Source organism: Acanthaster planci, linkage group LG11, assembly GCF_054643075.1.
Source record: "Acanthaster planci isolate LZ-2023a linkage group LG11, COTS_SCS, whole genome shotgun sequence".
NCBI classification, from domain to species: domain Eukaryota; kingdom Metazoa; phylum Echinodermata; class Asteroidea; order Valvatida; family Acanthasteridae; genus Acanthaster; species Acanthaster planci.
The window spans coordinates 3,146,384-3,173,306 of record NC_141787.1 but is presented as its reverse complement, the minus strand read 5'-3'; the positions used below and the strand labels follow the sequence as shown (position 1 = coordinate 3,173,306).

Below are 26,923 nucleotides of genomic sequence, written 5' to 3'. Positions count from 1 at the left end.
CTAGGAGGTGAGCAGGGGTTGCCAGATGTCACTGATGGAAATGCCAATGTCTTGGGGAACGATGTCGTGCTTGAGGATCTCCAAGGCTTCTCTGATGCGTTTTGGGTACCAGTGCTGGATGCTGGTGATGAGGTTGGCTTGGTCCCAGTTGATGCGGTGGTCTTCAGAGTGGGAATGCTCGACTGTTCCGGACTTCTCATACTCTCCCTTCCTGCAATGAGCTTGGTGTTCTTTGAGTCTGGTGGGGAGGTCCCTACCAGTCTCGCCGATATACTCTTTACAGCATTGGCAGGGGATCTTGTACACCCCTGGTCGGTGGTGCGGATCTTGTAGGTCCTTGTGGGATGTCAGCATGCCACGGATCTTGAGAGGGGCTGTGTGGAATACCTTGATGTCATACTTGCTCAGGATACGCTGGATGTGATGGGATGTACAACCTATATAGGTAGGGGAGAGTAACAAAACTAGGGACCTTATCTAGCTGGCTTTTGGTATAGGAGACCCTTCGGTCGGGAGGGGTTCTTGGACTTGGGTCTTGATCTGCTGAGGCTTGTAGCCGTTTCGTTGAAATGCTGTGGAGATGTGGTGCAGTTCTTTGGCGAGGTGTTCCTTGTCGCAGATGTTGTAGACCCTGCGAACATGGGCTCGGTTGACAGACGACTTGATTTTGGGGTGATGGAAGGAGCAGCTATTGAGGTATCTGTGGGTGTGAGTGAGTTTGTTTCTGCATTCAAATGGGGACCCTGAACAATTGAGGACGATAAGGTCTCCGATTGACAGAGGGTCCCCGATTGACAACTGTGTACAAAACATACGGGTGGTCTTGTACAAACAAAAGAGGAACAACATGGGGTCCCCAGTTGCAGGCAAATACACACTTGTGTGGGTTTGCGGTACACGTTGCAGGAGAGGTGGCCATCTTGACTTCTGCACACCTCAACATCAAGAAAGGAAATGCTGCCATTTATTTCTTGTTCAAAGGTAAACTGGATGCTGCTGTGATACCCATTGAAGTGATCCAAGAAGTGCGGAGGTTGTCTTGCCCGTGCTGCCAGATGACAAGTGTATCATTCACATACCGGAGCCAGATCTTGGGACGATGGTCTGCGGTGGCAATGGCGGTCTGCTCTAATTGAATTCGAGCAGACTTCGTCAAAGAATTTGATGAATTCTTCCATTAATATGTTAGCCAGAACCGGGGATATAGACAATTCCATAGAGGTTCTAGCTAACTGTTCAAAGAATTTGTCCCGCTCTCGGAAGTTGGTTGAGTTAACGCAGGTGGTGAGGAGGTCGTGGAGCTGGCTTGGGGTGAGGTCGGTGCGATCCTAATTGCTAATCAAGGAAAAGGAAGGATTCCAATCTTTATTCTTTAACCCTGAAATGTACTTTGTTGTCTCAATGCAGAGTAAGTTGTCATGGTTTCCCAGCAGAAATTGAAAGGTCACCATCAATCAACTGGCATATCATACGGAAAACAGAACACGCTTTCTTTGGCAGAATGACACTTTTTGCTGAAGAAAAAAAAATCACCCATATAGCGAGTCAGTTGATCCTCATGCTCCCTTATTGGCACAAATATTATTATTTACTAGCCAAACATCCCATAATAAGAATACACATGGCAGTCCAGATCAAAATAAAAATGCTAAAGACAACTACCAGTGTGAGCATGTAATGTTCAGTCGTTATAGAATCTTGGAACGGATTGAAAGTAACGCGCGCGAAATCAACAACAAAAGGAACAGCTCCACAAAAAATCTTGAATTGGACAGCAAAGTAAGCTTAAACGCATGATAGCAATTTGAAAATAAATTTGGAATGAAACTACTTACACGCGCGAAACCCCTGAAATGTACACCCTTAAGAATAAGCAGCAATGATAAAAGAAACTCAATCAATCAATCAATGGAACATATACAAAGTCAAATGAAACACCTTAGCTGTTTCTCCCTTCGGCACTTGTGTTGGCGATCTCCAACTTAGGCGCGGTCCAGAAAGCGTCAATGGCGGAGTCTTGGCATCCTGGGAGGTGAGAAGCAGGCCGGGTGGAGAGACGAACCAGGTCGGCTCCCCAAAGCCTGACCCGGGGACTCGCGCTCTGTATTAACAGAGCACGTGACAAGATGCTGCGAGGGGTTAGGAACGCGACAGAAAGTCGATTTAAGGAGTCGGCTCTCGTTCCTAAACTGAACAAAAAAGTGCAAGGGGCACTCTAAGACAGCACTCGCACCGAGGTCTGTTGCTTCTCATTAAGAACCAACTTTATATAAAATTACTAAAAATTAAGGGAACCTAAACCGAGGTTACATAAAGAAGATCACAGACGGCAACAACTTATTACTAATGAAAAACGTAAGTATTCGGTAGTGTTCACCCAGAACATTATTTACAGTGTGAATGCCATAGGCCTAATGAGGGAAGTAGAAAACGCAATGGTCTATACACCATTGGGGGACACGAAGCGTGATCTGTGGTTAACAGTAACGGTAACGTGAGCTAGCTCATTTGAATAGAATGTGGGAGAAGTCTGGCAAGTGGTTACACTCTTCGTTGAGCCTTATGTGGAAACGTTCTAATATACCAGCGGCCCGTCTAGAGTCGTAGCGGCCCGCCACCGCTACGTCCGAACCGATTGCCGGGCGAGACACTCCCGTGTCCCTCGCCACCCTTGTCTTGCTAACTAGCCCTAGTCCTCCCCGTCTCTACGCAGAGCCAATGGTATATAGCGCGGCGACTTTATCGTTGTGCTCATCACATGGCAGTCTGAGCGGCAGTGCGGTCGGTACTTACCAGTGCTGGCCCCGTCCAGCCCTTGCTAGTCACCGTGGTGGTCTGCGACAGCTCCCACCACGGCCCGGCCCGATGAGTGTAGCCTAGCTGTGCGATGCTACACACACATACCGTACTCACTCCGTCCGACTTGCACTTCCAATGGTCCTGCCAAACTGTAGTTTAGTTCCACTCGTATACAACTTTGTCTCTCTATAACTTGCCTTTTGTGATTTGTATTATGTTAAGCTACACCTTCTTCGAACCCACATTAAACTTTGATGAAGAGAAGTGAGCGCAATAAACCAACAACACAGTTTGACTGTCACCCAAACCCCTTGTCTCACGTCCGCCTTTTAATAAATTGTTGACCACAAATATCACATCCCGTAGACACTAATAAAGTCCATCGACTTGATATTTAGGGAATGCAACACTACTTAGTCGCAGTCTACAAGATTTATTCAAGTATTTGCAGAGCAAGCTGGACATTGGGTCAGAAGTTATAGCGTACATACTACTTAGGGTTGTGTACAGTAATGTAACAAATGAACCAATTCAGTGATTCGACGAAGCAAAAATGCAAATAAAACAAACAATCTACAAAAACATTATAAACTAGCGGAACAAAACGAAATAACAATAAGGAAGTATTCAAGATAGGCGGATAAACAAACTTTTAGCAAGGATACACAATCGTTTTAAGGTTAGTCAAAAAACTGTGATCGATTCAATGAAGGTTAGGAACGTGACAGAACGTCGATATGAGGAGTCGGCTCTCGTTCCTGAACTGAACAAACAAAAATGAGTGCAAAGGGCACTCTAAGACGGCACTCGCACTAAGGTCTTCTGCGCTTCTGAAGACACGAGGTTGGGGGCAGGGGTTAAGTAGCCCTACCGATCACGCGCTCATACAGGTTCTGGTTGAAACTTGTGATACGCCAAAACACTAAAACACTAAAACAATGGAGTAATTTCGAGGATTACCAATCAGAAAGTGGGTGGTGGACAACATTTACATGTATAAGAGAAACGTGGACAACTGGGGACTGACCAATCCGGTACTAGAGTTGGGCCACGTTGTCCAGCGTGACCATACTTTCTCCCCGGTTACAGGCAGAACAATCCGAGCCTGGCATTCCTTGGGTTGTATCTGGGGGACATTTGCCCTTTGGGAATAGTTGGATCGTGGGAAAGTCAGACCCAGGAATCTTGTCAGACCCCTAAGAAATCTTGTCGGATCCCAGAATTACATATTTTCCCCAAAATTACACAGGGTCCGACATGTATATAACCCAATGTGCGGTGAATCAAGATTTAGTTTACAGGCAGCGTTTGTGAATAGGCATTTCAGTCCAACCCAAATCAAGGAAGCCCCATCTATCACCTCTTCAATGAGCAGCTGAATAAAGCCTACCTACCTAATTCCTATTTTTTTCATGTACAGTGCTTTGATGTTTGGTGTGAACACTCTGTAAATATTATATTTATTAGTCCTGATATTATTCTTCAATAATGCAGGACTGGATGGTAAGCAACCCCCACTTACCAAAAGCCACTACGTGTGAACTTCACTATACCCAGCAAGAAATGAGACCGAGGGGTACCCACCCAACATGTCCAATCCCAATACACATTCCAGACTATTGTTACTTAACACATCCCCCAAAACGTCTGAAACCAATACAAAGCGGGGAGGGGGGGTTCTCTCCGTCTCATACCTTGCTGCATATGTATATGCTTCACGGAACCGACTGGGTGTAGCCATTTCAATCATCTGTCAACCCTACAGATGTTTCAACTCTTCTTCTGTGAAGCAATTTGGCAATTGCAGGTGAGGGGACCAACCGATATGCAGATCAGACACTATGTGTAAAATCCGCTGACTCTCAGTGTACTTGGATTGCAACAGATGTTCCTGAAATAATGGCCTTTGTCGCACTGCTACTCTCGATGGGCATCAACAAAAGGCCTAGCTACGCAATGTACTGGTCCAGGTGTGAAGTTCTTTGAAGTCCTTTGTATCCGTCGGTAATGTCTAGCAACCGATTTATAGCACTCCTTCAATTTCTCCACCTTGCCGACAACACAGCAGACGACTCACCCTGTGACAAACTGTCTAAAGTGCGTCCGATACTGGACATTGTAGTTCCATTGTTTCGTAGCACCTATAAGCCCGGACGAAACCTCTCACCGGATGAGACTATGATAAAGTTTAATGGTCGACTCGGTTTTAAACAGTACACACCACGCAAGTTGGCCACATATGGCTTGAAATATTTTTCCTTGAACGAGTCTCAAACCAGTTACACATGTGATTGGAAGGTGATTACTGGATCCAAGGCTCTATCAGACCAAATCATCTCGCACTCCGTTGCGTACGCTGAAGCCAACAATCCACCCAACCTTACAGCATCAGGCCAAGTTGTCGTCGACCTGCTAAAAGGACTGGAAAACAATGGACATGTTGTTTTCATGGACAATTGGTACACTCAATAGCCCCGCTCTTGTGCACAAGTTGTCCCAGCTAGGGTTTGGAGCCGGTGGAACTGTGCGCTATACCACACAAGGCATTCCAGACAGTACAAACTCTAAAAAAAGGTCCCCGTGAACCGACATGATCCACCCCAGTTTTTCTCTAAAGCAGGGCAACTACGTGTTGTTTGGCAGTACGCCAAAAACGTGTCACAGTTCTGACTAACTTATGGCGACTGCAAAAGTGACGCTTAAGACATTCATTGCAAAAAAGTTCCACCAGTAACTGCCGTCGTCAACGATTATAATAAGTTCATGGGCGGAAGTGACTTAGCATCACAAATGTGTCTGTACTACACACATCATCATAGATCCCTGAAATGGTGGAAACACGTTTTCTTTACATCTACCATCGTGTACAACAGCATCCCTGCAAAGCGCCCGCTCACTAGCTTCAATTTCCGGGTCATCGATGAACTGTTGTCCACCTCCAGGACCAGCAACTCAACAACGCATGCCCCTGAAATTGCACTCCTTTCAAGTGGACATTATCCCGGAAGAAATAGGCAAGGCCAAAAACGGAACTCTGTTGTTTGCAGTACGAGAACCCAACGCAAACAGACTCGTATGATTTGTAAGAATTGCCAGAAACCTTGTGTCTAATGCCATGTTTTGAAACATTTGTTAACATAGACTCGGGTAGTTTAGATTGCGCCCCCTTCAGCCACACCCCTTCCAACGTTGCAATGGATCGCCCTGGGCGCACACCAATCTTTAATGCAACATTGGATGGGGGGGGGGGGGGTGAAGAGGGTGGGAGGCAAAGGCCTTCATGAAATCTGAGCGGAAACTCGCGTGCCATAAATGTGGTGCTATCTCCAATCAGTCTTGTTGTAGACAAGAATAAATATAGCATACCCCTGAATAAAAGAAGTTTATTCCTGTGGTTTCACCAATGGTTCTCCATGATTTGAAAAAAAAAAGTTCCATGTAGGAAGTTCACTCATCTTCTTCTTCAGTTACCAATTAGTTCCCAGAAATCAGTTAGAGGTCATTGAAAGCTTTTTCAATGAAGACACAATTTTTCAGACCAGTCTCAGAGGGTTTGTACACAGGGTGTAAAATGAACCTCGTGTGTGGAACTCTTTCCTCTGGTTTTTACCAAAACAACTTCAGTAATATTCTCCTTTTTGGATATCATTACCATTTAGTCAATGGGGTGTCATTGCAAGAGTGGCCTTTCATGATCTCGACTGGTGAGGGCACTATACAGTAAAAGTTACTTAATTGTGCCTGGTAAACAAAGGGAACTTACATGTAAACTAATATTGTAAGGAACTCGCCAAGCCAGGCAGCCAGGCAGCGGGAACCACTCACAGCGGATGCAGAGTTCTGGCAACTGTTGATTTTCGACTTGGCCGAAGACAACGCGATAATGTGCTAGGAAGGTGGCACAGCCACTGCACCGCAATTAACAATACGGTACGTTTTTTCCCCCAGAGAAAAAACCACTGGAAGTTCTATGCTCGCATAGGATGTGGCACACAGGGTCAACCATTTAAAATAGACGGATTCAAGCATGGGCGACAGTATAGTACCTCACACCCGAGCCCCACTAGTGTGGCCCGCACCCTCGCTATCGCTTCCTTAGCCACACGTCCGTAGGGCTATTCGCAGTTTTGTGTCGGCTTGGTGAAATCTTCGGCGCACCCTCTTATAATCGTAGGCGCAAATTTTTGTGCAAGCACAAAATGACCTGTTGTCTCTCCGCTTTCTAATGACTATTAATAGAATGATTTCACCAACGTTATTCTGGTATTTTCAGTCTTTTTGCCTTTACCCATTCAATCTCACGGTCTCACTCTCACACGCCATCTTTAAAGGATCCAGGAAATGAATTTTTCTTAGAATCACTTCTTTTGTATCTCTGTACTCTTCCTCCGTGTTAGCCTTTGATCAAGGCGCCCGCGGCAAAATGGATAGTCGCTCAAGAGCGAGGAGCTGGAGGAAACTTGTTTTAACTAGGTTATAGATGGCGCTGTGCTAGCGACGACAAGTCTGCTACAAGTCTCAGTTTTGTTTTTTGTTTTAACCTGTTTAGCCTACATATAAGACTTAAAGGTTTTCATGGTGAAAGAAACTAGATCTATAGTAAAGATTGCGGTAACACCATGTATTTATCTCTTCTTTGAGTATGTGTGGTTCTGAGAAGAACTGGGGAATAACTCGACGTTTCGAACAGTGTACTCTGTCCGTCTTCAGGAGACTGCAGGATTCTAACCACCATCGCAAAGGACAGGCTTGCAGCAGACCCTGCCCTCAAGGACCGCACAGACCTCACTCCAGAACAGCTACACCTGCTTCTCACCTGTGTCAAGTCATTGAGCTTCCGCTGGCGGGACAAATTCTTCGAACAGTCAGCTGGAACCTCCATGGGATCTCCTATATCCCCGGTTCTGGCTGACATGTTCATGGAGGAATTTGAGCAGCTTGCCATCAATACATCAGACCACAGGCCCAAAGTTTGGCTCCGATATGTGGACGATACTTTCGTCATCTGGCAACACGGGCAGGACAACCTCCAACTCTTTCTGGAACACCTCAACGGGCTTCACAGCAGCATCCAATTCACCATGGAACAAGAACGTAATGGCAACATTTCGTTTCTTGATGTTGAAGTGACCAGAATGGAGAATGGCAGCCTAGCACGCACTGTCTACCGCAAGCCCACCCACACGGACAGGTATCTCCACAATACTTCCTTCCACCACCCCAAGATTAAGTCATCCGTCAACCGGGCCCTGGTCCGCAGGGCATACAACATCTGCGACAAAGAATTCCTCGGTCAAGAACTCCACCACATCACTGCAGCGCTGCAACGTAACGGATACAAGCCAAGCCAAGTCAAGACCCAAGATCCCAGATCCACCCCCGGCCGAAGGGTGTCCTATACCCAAAGCCAACTAGTTAGGGCCCCTAGTTCCATTACCCTCCCCTACTTAGGCAACACCTCCCATCACATCCAGCGGATTCTCCACAAGCACGGTATTAAAGTTTTTCACACAGCCCCACTCCAGTTGCATCACCTGCTTACTTCGCACAATGACCGACAGGACCCCCAGCGCAGACCGGGGGTGTACAGAATTCCTTGCCAATGCGGCAAAGTGTACATCGGCGAGACGGGCAGGGACCTCCCTACCCGAATCAACGAGCACAAAGCCCATGGTAGGAAGGGAGAGCTGGAAAAGTCATCAATAATTAAGCACTCCCACACTGAAGACCATCAAATCAACTGGAGCCAAGCTGAACTAATCACCAGCATCGAACGATGGTATCCCCGCCGCATTAGAGAAGCCATGGAAATCATCAAGCACGACACAGTTCCCCAAGACATCGGCTTCAACATCAGCGATATCTGGCGCCCCATCCTCACATCCCAGTCCAATGGGTCTCCTATACCCTAGGACTCCCTATTAGGTTTCCCCCTCAGTCAGCCTATGGGTCTTCTATACCCCTTGGCACCCAGCTATTCACTCTCCCACTGCCAACTCCAACTGACACGCTCCGGTAAACACACACACAGGGCATGCAGCCCCAGGATCCAGTGCAGCATCCATTGTTCCCGCCATCACTGTTCCCGCCTTAACGCCTCACCGAGCTAATCCCTACATCTGGATCCCTCTCTACACCATATAAGCTCCACTCCCAGTTAGAATCCTGCAGTCTCCTGAGGCTGAAGACGGACAGAGTACACTGTTCGAAACGTCGAGTTATTCCCCGGTTCTTCTCAGAACCACACATACTCAAAGAAGAGATAAATACATGGTGTTACCGCAATCTTTACTATAGATCTGTTTAGCCTATATCTGTTGTTTGAGAATGTGGAGGCCTGAATCTTTGTTTTAGGGATGGAGAAGGGATACAGGATTGATAGTGTGTTTGTTACTAATGTGGCTGATAGTGACAGAGTGTGAGACTCAGGAGTTTGATCGTCCCATATCAGCGCCGGTAAGAATCTATTACAACATGGCTGAACTACTGCACTTGCGGTCTTCGCCGCTGGTCGGCCGACTTGTATTGTCATCAGAACTGCCACCTGAGATTAAGATGAGAAAGAGAGGAAAAAAAGGAGGAATTAAAGCCAGAAATAAAAGACGCGGCCACAAGCCAGTTCTTACTAGTGTTATTACGGGCAACGTGCAGTCTATTAACAATAAAACTAATGAACTCAGTGTCAACGTGCGTAACCTTGGGGCTTTCAGAACGTGTTTTTCGGAAACCTGGCTCACTGAGAAAAATTTTGACTCCTGTGGTAATGTTGATGGATTTAAATTACTACGTGGCGACAGAAGCAAGGAACAGACGGGGAAAAGGAAGGGAGGTGGTGTTTGTGTCTACATCAATCATAAATGATGCCACCCTAATAATGTTACTGTCAATTAAGGACACTCTGTCTACGCTAGCCATTGAACTGCTAACTGTCAACTCTAGGCCGTATTATGTGCCTCGGGAATTTACACACGTGCTAGTAACTTCTGTTCATATTCCACCTAGTCCCGATGCACGTGAAGCGGCCGACACACTAGCGACCCATTTGCATGACCTTGACACCAAAGCTCCAGATGCATTCAAGATTATAACTGGTGACTTTAATCATTGTATCATCCTGAAAAAAACACCTCCCTGGGTATAACCAACACGTTAAGTGTTCTACGCGGGGGACAAGACCATTGACTTATCTTATTCAAATGTGCAGGATGCGTATCAGTCTTTTTCTTTTCCACCACTTGGATGTTCAGATCATAACCTGGTGTTTTTACGCTCAAAATATAGACCTCTTGTTCAAAAGGAACCACCTTCACTGCGTATCGTCAAAGAGTGACCCATGAGGCATGTGAGACCCTGCGTGGTGCGCTGGAATGCACCGATTGGGATGTTTGTTGATAGTTTAGAGAATGTAGATGAGCTGATCGATGTTGTGACAGCGCATACCAACTTCTGTGTGGAGAGATCAGTTCCTGAGAAAACTGTCGAGGTTTCTCTAACACAAAACCTTGGATAACAAAAGACATTTTAAAGGCTATCAAGGAAAAGAATAAAGCTTTTGCAGCAAAAGACAAGGACTAATTGAAAGAAGCACAGAGAGTATTGAAAGAAAAAATAAAAGTTGGAAAAAATGAGTACAGGACGAAAGTTGAGAGAAACTTTGCTTCTAATGATATGAAGAAAGTTTGGGACAGTTTGAAACTTATGAGTGGATACACAAACAGAACTGCAAAAACACATTCACCTCCTAACCCTGATAACTCTGTTGGTAAAGCCAATGAACTGAATAAGTTTTATGGACGTTTTGACAACATCGATTTTTCACAGGAACATACAGATATTAGATGCAGTTTCTTGACAGAGTCTTTTGTGGACGATCTGAACATTGGTGGCGAGGGCCTGGAGACCAGCCAGGAGGAGGTCCGTGGTCTGTTTAAAGCTTGTAACCTTAGGAAGGCCTCTAGTCCTGATGGAGTATCCCCGAGAGTGTTAAAGACATGTGCCGATCAGCTGGCTTACATTTTTAGTATTATCTTTAACTGGTGTTTCAGGCTCAGCTATGTTCCTCGGTGTTGGAAGACGTCGTGTATTGTACTCGTCCCAAAGGAATCAGTCGTCTCCACATTGAATGATTTAAGACCAGTAGCTTTGACGTCTGCCATTATGAAAGTTTGTGAGAGGATTGTACTTAATAAACTTACCCTCTTAGTTGCTGACCATGTTGATCCTTTACAGTTTGCGTATAAAAAAATCGCAGCTCGGAGGACGCAGATTTGTATGTTCTAAACAGTCTATATATGTAGTTATCTTGATACTCTAGATAACTCTACAAGGCTAATGCTTTACGATTTTAGCAGTGCATTTAATACAATTCAACCACATATTTTGGTACAGAAAATGAGAAACCTGAATGTTACCAAAAATGTTATTGCATGTATTTTTAGTTATTTAACCAACAGAACCTAATATGTGAACTGCCTTCGGTGTCTTCTTTTGATATCTCAGATACTATTTACACCAATACAGGTGCCCCTCAGGGGACAGTTCTTTCACCATTTCCTTTTACTCTGTACACTGCTGGTGGGAGACAGACACACGATTTATAGGCCTACCCCCTTGTAAAATTTGCCGACGACTTTTGCCAGATTGGAAAAATTAGCAAGAGAGATGACACTGTTTATAGAAACGAAGTGCAGAATTGTGTGGAGTGGTGCGAAAGAAATTATGTGCACCTCAATGCATCAAAAACTAGAGAGATGATGATTTACTTTTCACGCAACAAAGAGCGACTCCCCGGAGTCTGTGTGCATCAGTGGAGAGGAGGTGAAGAGGGTTGGTGCGCACAGGTACCTGGGCGTCATCGTCGATAATAAACTGACTTTCCAGGAAAACACTAATGCAATAGTAAATAAAGTTCAGTCACGTATGTATTGTCTTAGCAAACTCAGATCATTCAATTTAAACAGTGTTATTTTACAGTCGTTTTATTCTTCTGCAATCAATAGTGTACTTATGTATGGTGCTGTGTGTTGGGGCGGGAATCTGTCTGGGAGGGAGAGGGGTAGGATTGACAAGGTGATCAAGAAGGCTGGCGGGGTGATTGGCAGACCACAGGAGACATTTGACTTAGCGTACGACCGACGACTGACAGACAGGACTGACAAAATACTGATTGACGTAACTCACCCCCTGGGAGGTGAGTTTGACGAGCGACGAAGCGAACGAAGTGGGAGACTGCACTGCCGACCAAGAGGACACAGCGTTATAAATATTCTTTCATCCATAGGGCCATTGCTGCATGCAATTTGAAACAAACGAGTGGAATAGACGAACTTTGATAAGATGTGGTATTTATGATTTTTAATGATTTGTAATGTATTCATTCTGTATTTTAATTAGATTCAATATATGTATGTTTTAGAATTCTAATTTTTGTATGTTTTTAATGAGGCTTGTACGCAGAGATGTAATTTCCTTTGGGATTAATAAAATAACTACGTACAGTCGCGACCACTGGTCTCTATAATAAAATGTTATTAATGGGTGCGTTCGATTAGCTTACACGTGTAAGTCAAACTTACATGAGAGCGTTCGTTTAGTCATTACGTGATCTTCGTGACTGCCCTGGTGTCAGCCACTACCCGCTGGCGAGCGGGTCTCTGGAGGCTGCCCGAGTGTAATGACGTCACGGATGGACTGTTTGTGCATGGACGTACATGATGGAACGTGGCGGGGAATTGACCTTTTTCCCAGAATGCCTTGGCGAGTACACTGCAGCGTTCGATTACCCTCATTTCGAGGCTTCCCTTGCGTGTGAAACTGGTGTCTTCAAGAAAGCTAATCGAACGCACCAATAGAGGTCAGTGGTCACGACACGCTCAGTTCGGCTATGCGCATGCACGTGCTGTTCGCCGGTAGTTTTTCTTTGTGCGTTGGTTTGGTGCTTAAACTAGTCTCCTCCAGCGCCGATCCTCGCTCTTGAGCGACTATCCATTTCGCTGCGGGCGCCTTGATTAAAGGATACTTCCATATATGAAGACTGTTTGACTTTTTTGAGTTACGTGACATGGACGGTGCATATCGGTAAACGGGTCCAACTATAGTTGGGACGGGCCCAACTATAGTTGGGACTGATGCTATAGTTGGGGCGTAACATATGCCATGCCCAAAATCCGGACATCTCTTCTTTGACCGCTGTCCGGTCACGTCGGACTCAGTGCGGAAATTTGAATCCGCATGAAAAACGAAATGCGTTCCACACAAATGGCTCTCGATCTTGAAGGAATGAACTGATGGATACAAACGATTCTCTAGTCTTACAGACAGTATCACCGATGACCTGAGGGGAATTCGACAAAAGTGTGAAAATCGGGCACTTAAGTGAGGTGGAAAACACGGAGAAAGACGAGAATGGGTCCCAATGAAAAACAAAGTGAAATTCAAAATAAGTTTTCTGCCTAGAAGTAATAATCTTTTTGGATCATAAAAGTTACTGGCCTTTCATGTGGCATCAAAGTTATTTGAAGGTAAACCCGGCAAAATTGTTAAAATTAGACACAAAGTTAGCTAACAAAAATTTAAAAAAATACTTTTTCATAATTATCCTTTGTCGTAAAATTGACTTTTTCCACTTCTTTGATTAGTTTCCGGAGATCTTTCTTATCAGAAGCTATTATATATCACCATTTGATAGATTCTTGGCAATTTATTCACACACGATGTCTTCAAGGGAAACGGCAGGACAAATTCCTCACCCGTATATGCGTTGTCTGCTAGAATATCAGTTTTGAGGCCGACGACCATATGTTACTATTGCGCATGCGCGAATTCACAAACTAAATGGCACCGAACGGGGGGGGCGGAAGGGTGTTGTGCGACAAGCGCCCCCTACGTAAAAACTCTTCTCATCTAGTATTGTGCAGCGATGGCGTGCACATCCTCTGTTTCTTAGCTGTGTGAAGATGGACCACCATCCACGAACAGCTGGCAACAATTTTTATTGATCATTTATTGATTTCAACTGTGACTTGGAGTGTTTAAACCTGTATGATATATTTCTTATATGGGACTTTCACTAGTTTCAGAAAAGTAAATTTTCGAGATGAACATTGTCTTCAGGAGAGATATGTTGTTTACCTGCAATTCCTTTTTAACCTTGCGGTGCCAGCTTGCCAACGCGTTGTCCACATACGAGTTTGTATGCGACGGTCGTGCGCGCTGCATCTTCACGCCCTGTAAGTTTTGATCGACAGTGAAGATGTTTTTGACTATACGCGTGCCCAAAAGCAATGGACAAAATTTGAATGGCACGCATCAATGATTTTTTTTTATAACGTTGTGGAAAATGGGTCATGTTGAAGGATAGGATTTCCTTCAAACGACTACAGTTTGAGGGTGAGGCCTTTACACATGCATTTCAGGGGGAAAAATCAATGTTGAAGGTGGGAGTTTTACAAATTAAATAATTGTTATGCATTTACGGTGTTAATTTGAGGATATCACAGCGCAGCGTCTGCATTGTAAACGTATTCGCATGCAGGATCCATAGCTTGATCGAGAATCTTAAATGGGAATCCCTTTACACGATCTCCATGAAACGAAGGGCCGGTGTGCATTTTCAAAATAGAACAAGTTCTTCAATAATCCTTGTAGATAATGGAAACGCTGGAGATTGTAACTTTAAATGAAACTCCTTTCGATGAACAACTACTATTAATGAATGGAATAGGCTTACAGACCGTTATGCACACATCACGTGCAAAACCCTTTCACCCCCCCGGCACCGAACATACTTGTATCTACATGTAGGTGAGCCACTGCCGTAATACAAACCGAACCACCGCAGACGTGTGCGTATACATGCCTACATCTATATCTACGTTGATACTCAGCAACGTCCACTTCTAGATATAGGCCTAAATGCTGAGATGAAGTGAGGTGCATGCGAAGCAAGGGAGGCGTTATTTTTGTGTGAAAGGAGTGAAGTAAAACATTAAGTGCAAGTAAAAAAGAGCTCCCATCTTGGGGCTAGTTGGCAGAAATGGGTGCCCTGAAGACGTCCACTGAAAGAGCTATTAAGACGTGTGCAGGAAGGGCATTCCAGAGCCCAACCGCCGTTGGCATGAATGAAAACTCGTAGATGTCCTTGGAGGAGTGAGTTGTGAGAGGCTGGTATCGGGTGGTAGTTCCTGAGTCTGGTATTTGGCATGGGTGTCAGGAAATAATGTTGCTTAATTGAAATGAGGTTATGAGAAATCTTGTATAGCATGGTTTTGATGTATGGCCGCTTCCCTCCCGAACTGGAGTGAAGCCCACTGCAGGTTTTTCAGCATTTCACTCACACTTTCTGTTCTTTGGTAAATATTGTGTACAAATCTACCTACTTTCTTCTGGATGGTTTCAACCTGATTGATTTTAGTTTGATGATGGGGATTCCAAACAGTGGAGCAGTATTCTAGATGTGGTCAAACCAGAGAGGTGTAAGCTTGTGGGTGACAGCGCTTCAAATTCCGCTTAATAAGCCCGAACATCCGGTTGGCCTTAAAGGTGATGTTTGATATGTATTTCTTCCAGGACAGCTTGGATGTGAAGGTTAAACCGAGGTAAGGATGTTCATTAACTGGCGTCAGTGCATCATCTCCCAGGTGGTATATAGTCAAAGTTGGTGTTGTTTATGCGGTGGGGATTTGCGCCACATAACATATATCTGAATTGAACTTCATCTGCCACTTTGCTGACCAAGAGTGCGGGGTATCAAGATCTTTTTGGACAACTCGACAGTCCTCCACAGTGTTTATTGACTGATACTTAAGACAATCATCGGCAAATAGACGCAAGGATGAAGTGATAGATTCTGATATGTCGTCGATGAATATTAGGAATAGCAGTGGACCTAGTACCATACCTTGGGGTACTCCAGAAACAGCAGCTGTCCACTCCGATGCTTCACCATCCACCACAACTCGCTGGGCTCTGGTAGTGAGGAAGTTATTGAACCAATTCAAGAGAGAGCCACGCACTCCATAGTGATGTAATTTAAGGAGGAGTCTTTGGTGGGGCACTCGGTCGAAAGCCTTGGAGAAGTCAAGGATAATGGCGTCTGTTTGCTTTCTGTCATCCAGGGCTTTGGCAAATTCATGGGTAACGGTAACCAGCTGTGACTCACGAGAGCGACCATGGCGGAATCCACGTTGACATTATGCCATGATCCTCGTAGTGGCCCATCACTTGGCTACAGATGATGCACTCGAGGATTTTACATGGTAATGATGTAAGCGATACTGCATGGTCGGTGGTTGGCGGCTACACTGCGATCCCCTTTCTTGTATATGGGCACTATGTTGGTGATCCTCCACGGTAATCAGGGACTTCACCAGTATCCAATTACTGCTGACAGATACATGCCAAAATAGGGGAAACTTCCTCTGTACATGTACGTACAGTACGTGCGTCAGCTGCCCGTATCATGATGTCAAGTCGGAAAAACCGCCTTGTAGCGTCTGTATCTTCCGGGTTTAATGTTTTCTTTGTTTTCTTGAACACCTTTGGACGAAAAGGGGGAGGGGAATCAGCGATATGTAGTTATGCCTTCATGAATAATTCAAAGCTATTCTATTGGGTCCGGTATCTCCCAATGTCTACGTGACCAAGACTTGGAGGAATAGAGCCTGAGAGTTGACGCGGATGACGCGCTTCCGGAACCCTTGGATTCGAAAAATAACGTGCAAAGATTTTAGAATTTGTAATATTTTTTCGTTCAGTTACTTCATAAAAAATCCAACTCAGAAAAGGGGCTTTGGAAAATGTTTGCTAGTATATCAATTTATAGTAACTGAAAAACCACCTGACCGAAAAGAGAAATACCTGCCAAAAATTTACCCATCACTTCCGAAAATCTAAAATACATGAAGAACACTGCAATGAGGCAGTCTCGTTCGCAGGTGAACACTTACGGTTAGAAATTTCTGGGTAGTCTGTTGGTAAAAACCGAAATAAAAAACAGATCAAAATATTTTACACAGTCGCATAATTTATAAGTAATAAACTTAAATCAACATTTTAATTCAACTACGAAGGATTCTAATCTTAGCCTTAGCGTACAACAATTGCGTGATGCCAACTCAACGGAATCTGGAACCCATCGACTGCAAGTAGGTAAATCTTTGCTACGTTGTAAAAATTTCGTTTTCACGTAAGCACGGGGAAGTGAAAACAAATGTGTATGAACATGGAGATCTAGGTACAATATCGCCGGATGTGAAAGGTCGTTAAAAAAATTCGTTTTTTACCTCTCTCCATGTGACTTCTCCTATATATTACTTGAGGAAGACGAAGATAAAATTCCAAAATGAGTGTTTCATGTGGTAGTTTCAGTTAGGAATTATTCTTCCAAAAATTATCGAACATGATAGGACGGCCCAACGTAAAATCCCCACAGGAGGACAGCGCGAGGGTTCCGGAAGCTCGCTGCGTGACCTTTTACTTTCAGGTTCTATTCCTTTCTGGAAATAGCCGAAATATTCCGAAGTCGTTCCGTCTATATTCAGCATATTTGGATTGTACCATTGATGTTCGGTTCTTCCCGGCCGGGGCGGTTGACGAGCTTTTGAACGTAAACTTCCGTATCGTAATGGTAAATGTTGATCCTGCAGTATTTGACTTTATTACTGAAATCGAAGGTCACCTTGGCCAAAATGCAGAATATAACTTTTTACTACCAATGCAGGCTTTGTGCCTGAGACATGCTCTCAGTGGGGATACACTTGCAGTATTGTCTACTGGATATGGGAAAAGCCTTTTTCAGATGTTACCACTGATGAATTAGAAAACACCCGGGCTTTCAACTTGTTACCTCTGACCCTTGCGTCATATCTATTTATATCCGTGGGCGATGCCTGACCTAAGACTTTTCATCAAGAGTCGTCAGGCCAGGGAACCAGACTAATACATCTACGTTGTACATGTACTGTACATGCGATCGAGGAACAACATTGTTTAGAATCTATCTTGTAGGCCTGTGAACCGACTAATTTTGTCAAATCATGACAACATTGCTTGAAGAATTTATTGCAGCCCCATTACTGCTTCAGGCAAACTCGGAATCGACGACTTCCACTCACAACAAAGAGCTGCAATTTTAGCGTTCCTTCGTGGGTGTGAAACACTTGAAACTGTTTTGAAACACTTCCAACTGTTTACGCCATATACTGTGACCAATACCATCCATTTCTCGCTAGGGGCGCGCCCTTCGTTAGCGTAATGAGTTGTGCTGCCCCGGTACAAAACCATCAATGCGTTGGGTTACGGATCGGGACAAAGCACGCACGTGAGCAAGCTGAGAGTGGGGCAACGGCTTCATTGGGATTCGGATGTCACTCGCAAAGCATTAACGCCCCACCTACTGTACTGTATTATACAGAAATGGAATATTACACTTAGCATAGCATTTTGGGTAATAACTGGCAACCAGTTAGATCACTCAGACATAGGGTGGGGAGATGTGGGTGACGTGGGTAGATGCCACCCTTGATTTTGACCCCAAAGGTCATTTTAAGGTCAAATCAGGTAGAAAATATATTGTAATTGACTTTTAAAATGCCTGGGCTCTATTTTGTGGTTGCTGTTAAATGAAAATGACAAGAAAGGTACCTGTCAGCTGAAATTAGGATGGGAAAGAAAATTTGGGTACATCCGACCTTTAACCTTGACCTGAAAGGTCAAGGTCAAAGGTAAAATCGAAAGGCATACATTGTAAGTGATTTTTAAAATTAGGTTTGGGGCCTTGTTTCATGTGTTTTTCAAGGAAAACGTAGGCCTAATTGTACAAAAGAAGAAGTACGTGCAAGCTGTATTTTAAAACAAATAATGAAATAGTTGTTGGCATTGTCCAAACAATTAACTTACATGTACTTTTCATCGCTTTTCGTAGGGTTTAAACCTGGTTTATGATACGCACGTGCAATTGTATTACTACGTACGACCGGAGATGCACCTGAAAACCGGTGTTAAGAGATTTTCTAGAATATTCATCTTCAGTTTTTGATGGTACTGTAGGGGTCTGGGGTTTCCCTGTTGAGATAATTACTTTTGATGCGAATATGAACTCTGAACTGCTGGTCTCTGGCACAAGATCAATGCGTGAGTATGAGGGTGCACCCTCGTAAATAGGCCAGAAATATGTCCGCCGAGCTCATTAATAAAAGTTATACACTCAAAATATTCTATATTAGAGGGTCCTGAGAGCCATGGAACTGAAGGAATTGAAGAAATATGAGACTGGACCTCTGGGCTGGACTCAGGGCTTCCAATTCTGAGCAATTTGGATGCAATTGGGTTTGAAAGTGGCACTATTTGAGCCATTTTGGGAGGATTTTTCAAAATGGCTACTTTTCTAGAAAGGGACATTTTCTGCATTTTAGGGGTGGTCTGCTTCTGGTGAAAATTTCTCAAAAATTCATTGGTCAACCCCCTGAAAATTGAAAGGAAAATGAAAGAGGACATGTGGAACATAATTTTTCTGCGCAGCCTGAACACCTGTGAGAGTTGTGAGTATTTTTAAAATATTTGTGAAGTATGGGGATTTATCACTGCTGTCTATGGGAATTTATTTGTAGTGGTGCACCCATGAGCGACCCTTGCCGTGTGCAGACTAAATTATCTCTAAGCCATGCCCTTTGGCAGGAGGTTGCTTACATTGTATTACATTTTGGCGGGACCTGAGAAGTTTCTTGGCTTTTCTCAGCGACAGTCCCACGTTTGAGACCTGCACCTTGGTGGGCTGGTAGTCACAGCAACATGACTCCCTGTGGGATAACCTAAACCCTAAATTTCCGTTGGCTTTAGAGTTCATGCCAATTTGGGTAATCTTTTAGACGTCATGGTAAGAGAATTTAAAGCCATCACTCATTAATAGTATGTCCTCTGTCTTTCTTTAGGTTTTTTTTTCTTGGCTTCTTTTTGGTTACAATTTCATTGCTGATTGACACCTGGGAATAAATCGAAGGGAATCAAGCCACAGTCGTCTCGAGTCCATTTTTTGCCTGGTTTTGCGCCTCCTATCCTCCTTAATTGGCGGACGGATCTCCACCCTCCTGACAATTACAGGAGGACCGGACCACTACAAAATGGCGTCGTAGACAAGATGGAGGCTGTTTTAGACAGGAATATGCTTCAAGTCATCTCGACCACTTGACGTCTACGGCCGCTGAGGCTTCAGTTTTCTGGGATCATTGAGGCATGTGAAAGGTCATACATTGTTGTATTGTTAATAAGACCCCTGACGACGTTAATTAATTGGGCCATTTCGTACATTACTCTATTGATATGTTAAATCTTGGTCCATGTGAATGAGTTGTCCAGAAGTAAAAAATGGTGGTTTATACTTTTCATGTATTCTGGAGACACATGTATTGTGTAAATTTTGTGATATTAGGCCTACCACAAGTTGTGTTAGTTTTGGATTTTACAAATAAAGTGCTCGGTGAAGGCTCAGTGACAGCATTCTAGGCCACTAGTGTTGGCCACTTTGCATGATTCTACTTGACACCCTTTGTTGGTGTGTTTTTAATTCAATTTGGCTGTTGTAAACAGTAAACAAGTTTTTATTCTCTTTTGTATTTAAAATACTGCCTATCCAGGGTGACGTTTAGAACACTTGTAAAGTCAACTTGTTTTTCTTGAGTAGTGACTGCTCTGTCACTTTGTGCATTTATGCCTGCTTGAGTTGTCATTTATCATGAACATGTTGTGTTTTAGACCCGTTTCATACATGTGCGCAAGTATCTATTTCTTGTAAATCATACGCTTTAACGTTCTATGAATTTTTGACTCGTGCCACTATAAAATGGCTGTGCTTGAGGAACTTAAAGATGTACTTGCCCTTCGGAATGACATGCTAGTTCGAACACTAGTCAATGCTTTTGAAAGTGCTTCAGTTCCTGAGCCCTCTGAAGGGACTTTGTCTTGTAATTCCGAAGTGGATTCTGATGACCTTGTTGGGGATATTGTAGGCATAGTAGCCAATAGTAATGCGTTGCTAGTTGAAAGCGCAAGCTCTGTATTGGAGCAAGATATGGCAGCCAGTACCCCCGTAGAGTGCGATGAGCATTTCGTTGATGCTGATTTACATGTTGTAGAGAGCAACTCTCTTCCAAATATCACAGCAAGCCATGTGGCAGAGGATGAAATTAATCCGCCAGATATTCTCCAGGAACCTTGTGGGGATAATTGTGTCAAAAATGTGTCTGAAGGGAGAGATAGTTTTGAGGAGTCATTTATTGATACTGCGTGGTCTTATGGTGATTTGGAAGAGAGTTGTAACTCATTACCTTAAGCTCCTAACAGAGAAGGATACTTGTATTGTTTCAGACCCGCAATTTGTTGCGCTCAAAAGAGAGTGTATTGAAGATCCTTGTTTTGATGACGCTCCCAATATCGAATGTGCAGATAATGTGCCTGTCGAAAGCTCCAGTGAACTGCAGGTCACATTTAATGTTGTGACACATTCCATTCCACCCCCCATTTCAGTGCAGAGAGGCTCATTTGGTATGATACATCATCATTCGGAGTGTTCCAGTTTTTAACTCCGGAGGTTGAGTGCCAGAAGCTTTCCTTGCAGAACAGGACTCACAAAAAAGCAGGGAAGTACTATCCGGGGTTGCCTAATGCCATAGCCTAAATCACTGGCCTAACAAGGGGCTGCCTGTGTTAGCAGGTCGTGGTGTAAACCTCCTTTTGTCAGTGCTGTGTCATAGTTATCATTTATGTTCTGTATATGTGTTGTTGCGAGACAAGTATTGCTCGCAGATCATATGCATTAAGTATAGCAAGTGTGCACATACATGTATTATGAAGTGTGTGGGTTTAAAACAGACACGTACATGTACTTGTGATACTCGGCTCTACACAATACTACTGATGTTTATATGTACATGTATTGTAGTGTCGTGGAGAGATACTGCTTTGATCCCAACTGTAACTTATCTCTTCGTTAGGAATGGGAAGAAGTTGATTAGCATTTCCTATTTTGAACCCTACGTACTGTTAGTGACGGGTTTGGGCGTTTGCTGTTGCAGCTTTGAGGTGAATTAGTTGCCATTTTTTGTGTAGTTGGTGAATTCCAACTCACTTTACTCACTGTTTGATAAGGTATTGTTTAAATTGCATTGTGTATGTGAGACTTTTTGCCATGTCACCGTTTTCACAAGCCAATTTTGGAAATGCTTTATTTCCCAATTCAATTCGTCTTTTACTCTGTGTACTAAAAGTGACAGATGTTGCTTCCGACATATTACTGGAAAGTGCAAGATTTTGTCAAAACAGTTGGTAAATTCCAGTTTTCTGAAATTGGAGTAAGATTTGTATCGTTCTTGTATGCGAGACTCCATTTGATATGTATGCCTTGCGGTCATATTGGTTGCACGTTCAGGGATTGTCAGTTTCTCCATCTCATTGTTATTTTGTACCATGTGACATCTCAAACCATTTGCATTGTTGTCATTCAACAGATACTGTTCATGAATTTCAGTCTCACTACTGTGACACTGAACCAGTGTTTTGGACCGCATGTCATTATTTATGGCATTGCCTTTTGTAATTTGTCTGAAGCGTTTGTTCATTGTACTGTGATACGTGTCAGTAATAATGCCTTCAAATGCAATGACTACAGCTCTCATTTAAGTTTGCCATTCGAATCTACACGTATTAATAAGCTGAAGGGTGATGACTGCTTGTTTTTACATGAACATATTAATTCATTTTTTGTATGGCATTCTGTTGTTGAATCTTTTCAATCTGATACAATTCAGGATGTTTTCATACCCGTTGTATCTAGGGATATTGCATCTTAAGGCAGTTGGTTTTGAGACACATTGACTATGCCACAGAATTGCTTAGTAGTGGCATATATTCGTCACTATACTTACATGTTTTCTGACTTGTGTTTTAGAAACTTGTTATGACGCTTAAGCAAATATATAATTATTCTTAACCTGATTTTTTAGAATTTTAATCAGTGTTTGTTCCAAATTTCAAGTCACCATACGTGGCCGAGGGTGTTCAAGCAGGGAACTTGTAGGGATCTGGGGTTTCCCCGGTGAGACAATTACTTTTGATGCAAATATGAACTCTGAACTGCTGGTCTCTGGCACGAGATCAATGCGTGAGTATGTACACGTAAGCCATCACTCACTAATAGTATTAGTAGTATTAATAGTATGTCCTCTGTCTTTCTTTATTTTTTTTTCTCGGCTTCTTGTTGGTGACAATTTCATTGCTGATTGACACCTGGGAAAAAATCGAAGGGAATCAAGCCACAGTCACCTCGAGTCCATTTTTGCCTGGTTTTGCGCCTCCTATCCTCCTTAATTGGCGGACGGATCTCCACCCTCCTGACAACTGCAGAAAGACCGAACCACCACAGTACAATACTGCAAGTATTGTACTGTACTAAAATAATAAAGATACGAGATGTGTTTATCATTAAATTTTAAACGGTAGAAGGTTTTGACATTTAGTAAGCAAGGTTTGTGTAGCTGGATTGCTATATAAAACTAAAAGTATGAGAAAGACACCTACATTATGCGCTTGATGTTTGCAGGCAGTCTGTTTATACTCTGCATTGGTTTAATCTTGTCCAGCTAGGTTGCAACAGGCACAGGCATCACATCCACAAGCAGGTGTACACCTCATGTTCTGTTTGAAACAAGTACATCGAGCACTTCCGCAGTTCGATTTACATGCACAAGTGACCAGCTCAAGACAGGCGTCTGGTATTGGAGGAAGCCTTGTCCAAACAGCTTTTAGGGAGCCTGACTCCAACTTCCAGGCACGGACGTATATAAAAAAACCTGGACTTGCAACGCCTTTGTATGGAAAAGAAGCCAACCAGCGGCCATTTTACCGAGCCGAATACAAAAGCGTGGGTTGGCTCCTTTCTATTGACGTCAAGAAGAACAAATGTGGGCATTGCCAGGAAAGTTTTGTATTCGGCTCGGTAAAATGGCCGCAAGTGGATTCAATGACCCTATAAGCTGATTAAGGGCATTGCGAGTCCAGATTTTGTTATACACGTCCGTGCTTCCAGGCTGAAGCCGCAGTGGGAGATGAGACACAGATCTGTTCTTGATCAGCCTGCAACCAGATTTTTGCTTAGTGGTTGGCACGTCTAGCGTGAAGTTCTATCGCATCCTTTGTCGGTGGCAGTGCACTAAACCCTACTTTGGCTTTTCCAAAAAGATGAAGTCTAGCCTGATCTACTGTTAACAGCTCTGGAGTGCCATACAAATGACAAACGAAATGCTCGATTTGCGCAACATCCCCATCGCGACCAATTCCATCAACAAGCTGTGGATGGTTCTGGAAGATTTTCCAGCATGACTTTTTCCCGTGCCCAGTGAATGACGAGGTTGTATCGCAGCCTGTCAGGGCATGGAAACCCAAAATGTTGTCTCTCACAGTTGGCGTGAGTCGTTGAGAAATCTCGTGTATTGGGTAACATTTCCTCTTCTGATCTGTTACTGCAATCATCCAAACACCCGCCTTAGTGGAGAGGAAATGGATCAGGAGAAGCAAGACATCAGTATCCCTGCAGAAAACCAGCACTGTTTCATATCCAATTTCTGACAGCTGCACACGCATGCAGTATAATCCTGGTATCGGCCTCTTCATGGTTTGCTCGCAACTCTATGTTTTTTCTTCTTGTTGATCTTGTTTTGACATATTGGAGAACCCCTCCAGTCACCAATGCAGGTATGTCTGGGAGCTCCTTGCTTCTCTCCAAGATAGTTTCCGACAAAAACCTTGCAAGGTTAGCTTTGTTTTCTTCAAGGGCGGTGAACTGGTTCCATATATGTGGGAGTGGTACATGACGTCCGTCAATGAGTTTTCTGATTGCTTTCTTTTTTTCCCCATTTGTTTGGACCAAGTTACTGCCTTGATAGAGCTTCCCCCTATGTACCGATCAAACACCACATCAACTCTTGTCTTGTGCTCTTTAAAGTGACCCACGACACTTTTTACAAAGACGTCAGCATATTGTACAAATGTCTGACATCCACGAGGCTTTCGTAGAGAATGGATAAGTGCATGGCCATCTACTACAATGCATGTCTTCAGATCAGCATGTGGAACCTCCGGGAAGGTGTGTCAAGTCCAGACAATAAGATGCCTTACAGCTCTGCCTTAGGGGTAGAGTTCATCACACCTCCAGGCTTTGCCAGGGACAGAGGGATCGGAGAGAGTTCATGCTTGAGGACAGTTGCCATTTCCAAGGTTCGACCTGCAGTAACAGCAACAGTCGCTGCAGAAGCTTTCTGTCAGCTTTGATGGTCTTCTGTACATTCTCCTTTGTAGCTACATTTGCTTTACAGAGATCAGCAAATGTTTTGGAGCAATGTTTCGTAAAAACCCACCGTTTTCTCAATCAGACGTTTTCTTACATTGCTGGTAACATGTTCCTTTCCTCGTTCCTTTACTTTGAGCAGGTCCCCCGCTATGTTAAAGGGGCAACACCGGTTGTGCGCATGCGTCAGTTTTTTGACGAGTACAGGCAAGTTGCATAATTCATGAATCTTGACCTATTTTGTAAACACTGCCTAAAAGTCATGATAATACTTTATATTCACGATTTTGATGAATGTTTTCGACCACTCCCACACGTTTACCCTTTTTACTGACAAGTGCAACAGGAGAAGCGAACTGAAATGGATTTCTTAAGCGCGAAATTTAAAGCTAAACTGAGCTGCTCCGATTTTGTGTTTCTGGCGAGGTAAGATTTACAGATGAAAATTCTATATGACCTAGAGTTTTCCTAGCCTAAAACAACACATAATATCACAAAACAACTCCTCATCTTACAAACTGTATTTTCTCTTCTGTGCAAACCCCAAGGTTTTCGAGAAATGTGGACTTTACATGGGTGATATTTTCAGCCTGAACCGCCATTTCGGTAGCCCGTGTAAGCGCGGTACCGGTGCCAGACTACACGTACATGTACATGCACGCGCGGGCGATCTGCCCGATACTGCATGCCCGCCTGACTAGAAAAAAATGCAGGGCGACAAGCACTTTAACTCGATATTCTTTGGTAAATTATGACCTCCCAGCAGTGCAAAATAACCTCCACTTTCTGATATATAGACAGGTTGGGTGCGGTATTGTCAAAACTTTTAAATGACGGATATTTTAAATAACATCCTCAGAGGTTGATAAATGAAATAGTCCTCTTTTCAGATTACATGTACATGTACTTTCAAAAACTACATAACATGTGGATCACTTTTACTTGAAAGGCTTTGAAAGAAAATTTTAATTTGTTTTCTTACACTGAAACCGTTTGTTTTAATTTGTCACTTTTTAATACCTTAAATAAAAAAATAGTTCTGGAACTACATACCAATCAAAAAGGAAAGAACAAAGCTACTCTTGACAAAAGTTTCAAGGATACAAGCATGTAAATTTATTACTTTTAATTGACAGACTATTGGAAAGTGGCTCCAGAAATTATGCAGAATATGTGCTGAGAGAGTAAATCTAGGGAAAATCCATAACAGGCAACCTAAGCCTTGCTCAGAAAATCAAGAGAAGATACAAGCAAAGTCTAAAATCAATGTAGAAACCGATGAGCCACATTGCCACCCTCCCTTCATGTGCTATCTTTGCAGTTCAAATCTTTATCTTGCAAAGACACATCCTGTGCCAAATGATTGCCCCCCACCCTCCGACAGGCCCCTGCTTTATTTGTGACAAGGTGAACATTTCCAAAAGAGGTGGTCGTCCTTCAAAAGGGAATCATGCTCGTCTTATGACTCTTGACAGGGAAGAGGAGAAAGCCAAGGCAACTGTGCAGAGGAATTTTGAGTGGCTTAGGCAAACAACGACTTCGACAATGGGGCAGGATTTTCAGTTAGATGATAGTTCTTTCATTTGCAAGCACTGCTGCAAAATCTTCAACAGACCTACTGAAACACAGTGTGAGCCCATTGTTTGCTTGGAATGCCTAGAAGAGCTGTTTTCCAAATCGTCATCTTCAACAGTTCTTTGCCCAGTATGTAAGAAGCAAATCAGCCTTCTGTATATCCAACCTGCCAAGCACTACTTTGTGAATGTCCTCATGAATGGGAGGGTCAAGTGC

General features: G+C 43.6%; 1 protein-coding gene across 1 annotated transcript; it reads right to left on the bottom strand.

Annotated features, from left to right (window-relative positions):
* LOC110987368 (uncharacterized) lies at positions 1-7,714 on the bottom strand. The gene is made up of 4 exons (XM_087143504.1): positions 7,616-7,714; positions 1,234-1,328; positions 529-700; positions 1-414 (listed from the first exon to the last, which is right to left on the bottom strand). Exons 1-4 carry the CDS (start codon positions 7,712-7,714, stop codon positions 1-3), a joined length of 780 nt encoding a protein of 259 aa, XP_086999630.1.
* Positions 7,715-26,923: the final 19,209 nt, after the last annotated feature.

Coding starts and splice junctions, on each gene's coding strand:
- LOC110987368 (XM_087143504.1), bottom strand. CDS start 7,714: ATGTCAGCCAGAACCGGGGATATAGGAGATCCCATGGAGGTTCCAGCT. Junction 701..1,233: donor CGGGACAAATTCTTTGAACA/GTTAGCTAGAAC, acceptor TCACACCCACAG/ATACCTCAATAGCTGCTCCT. Junction 415..528: donor CTCAGCAGATCAAGACCCAA/GTCCAAGAACCC, acceptor CATCACATCCAG/CGTATCCTGAGCAAGTATGA.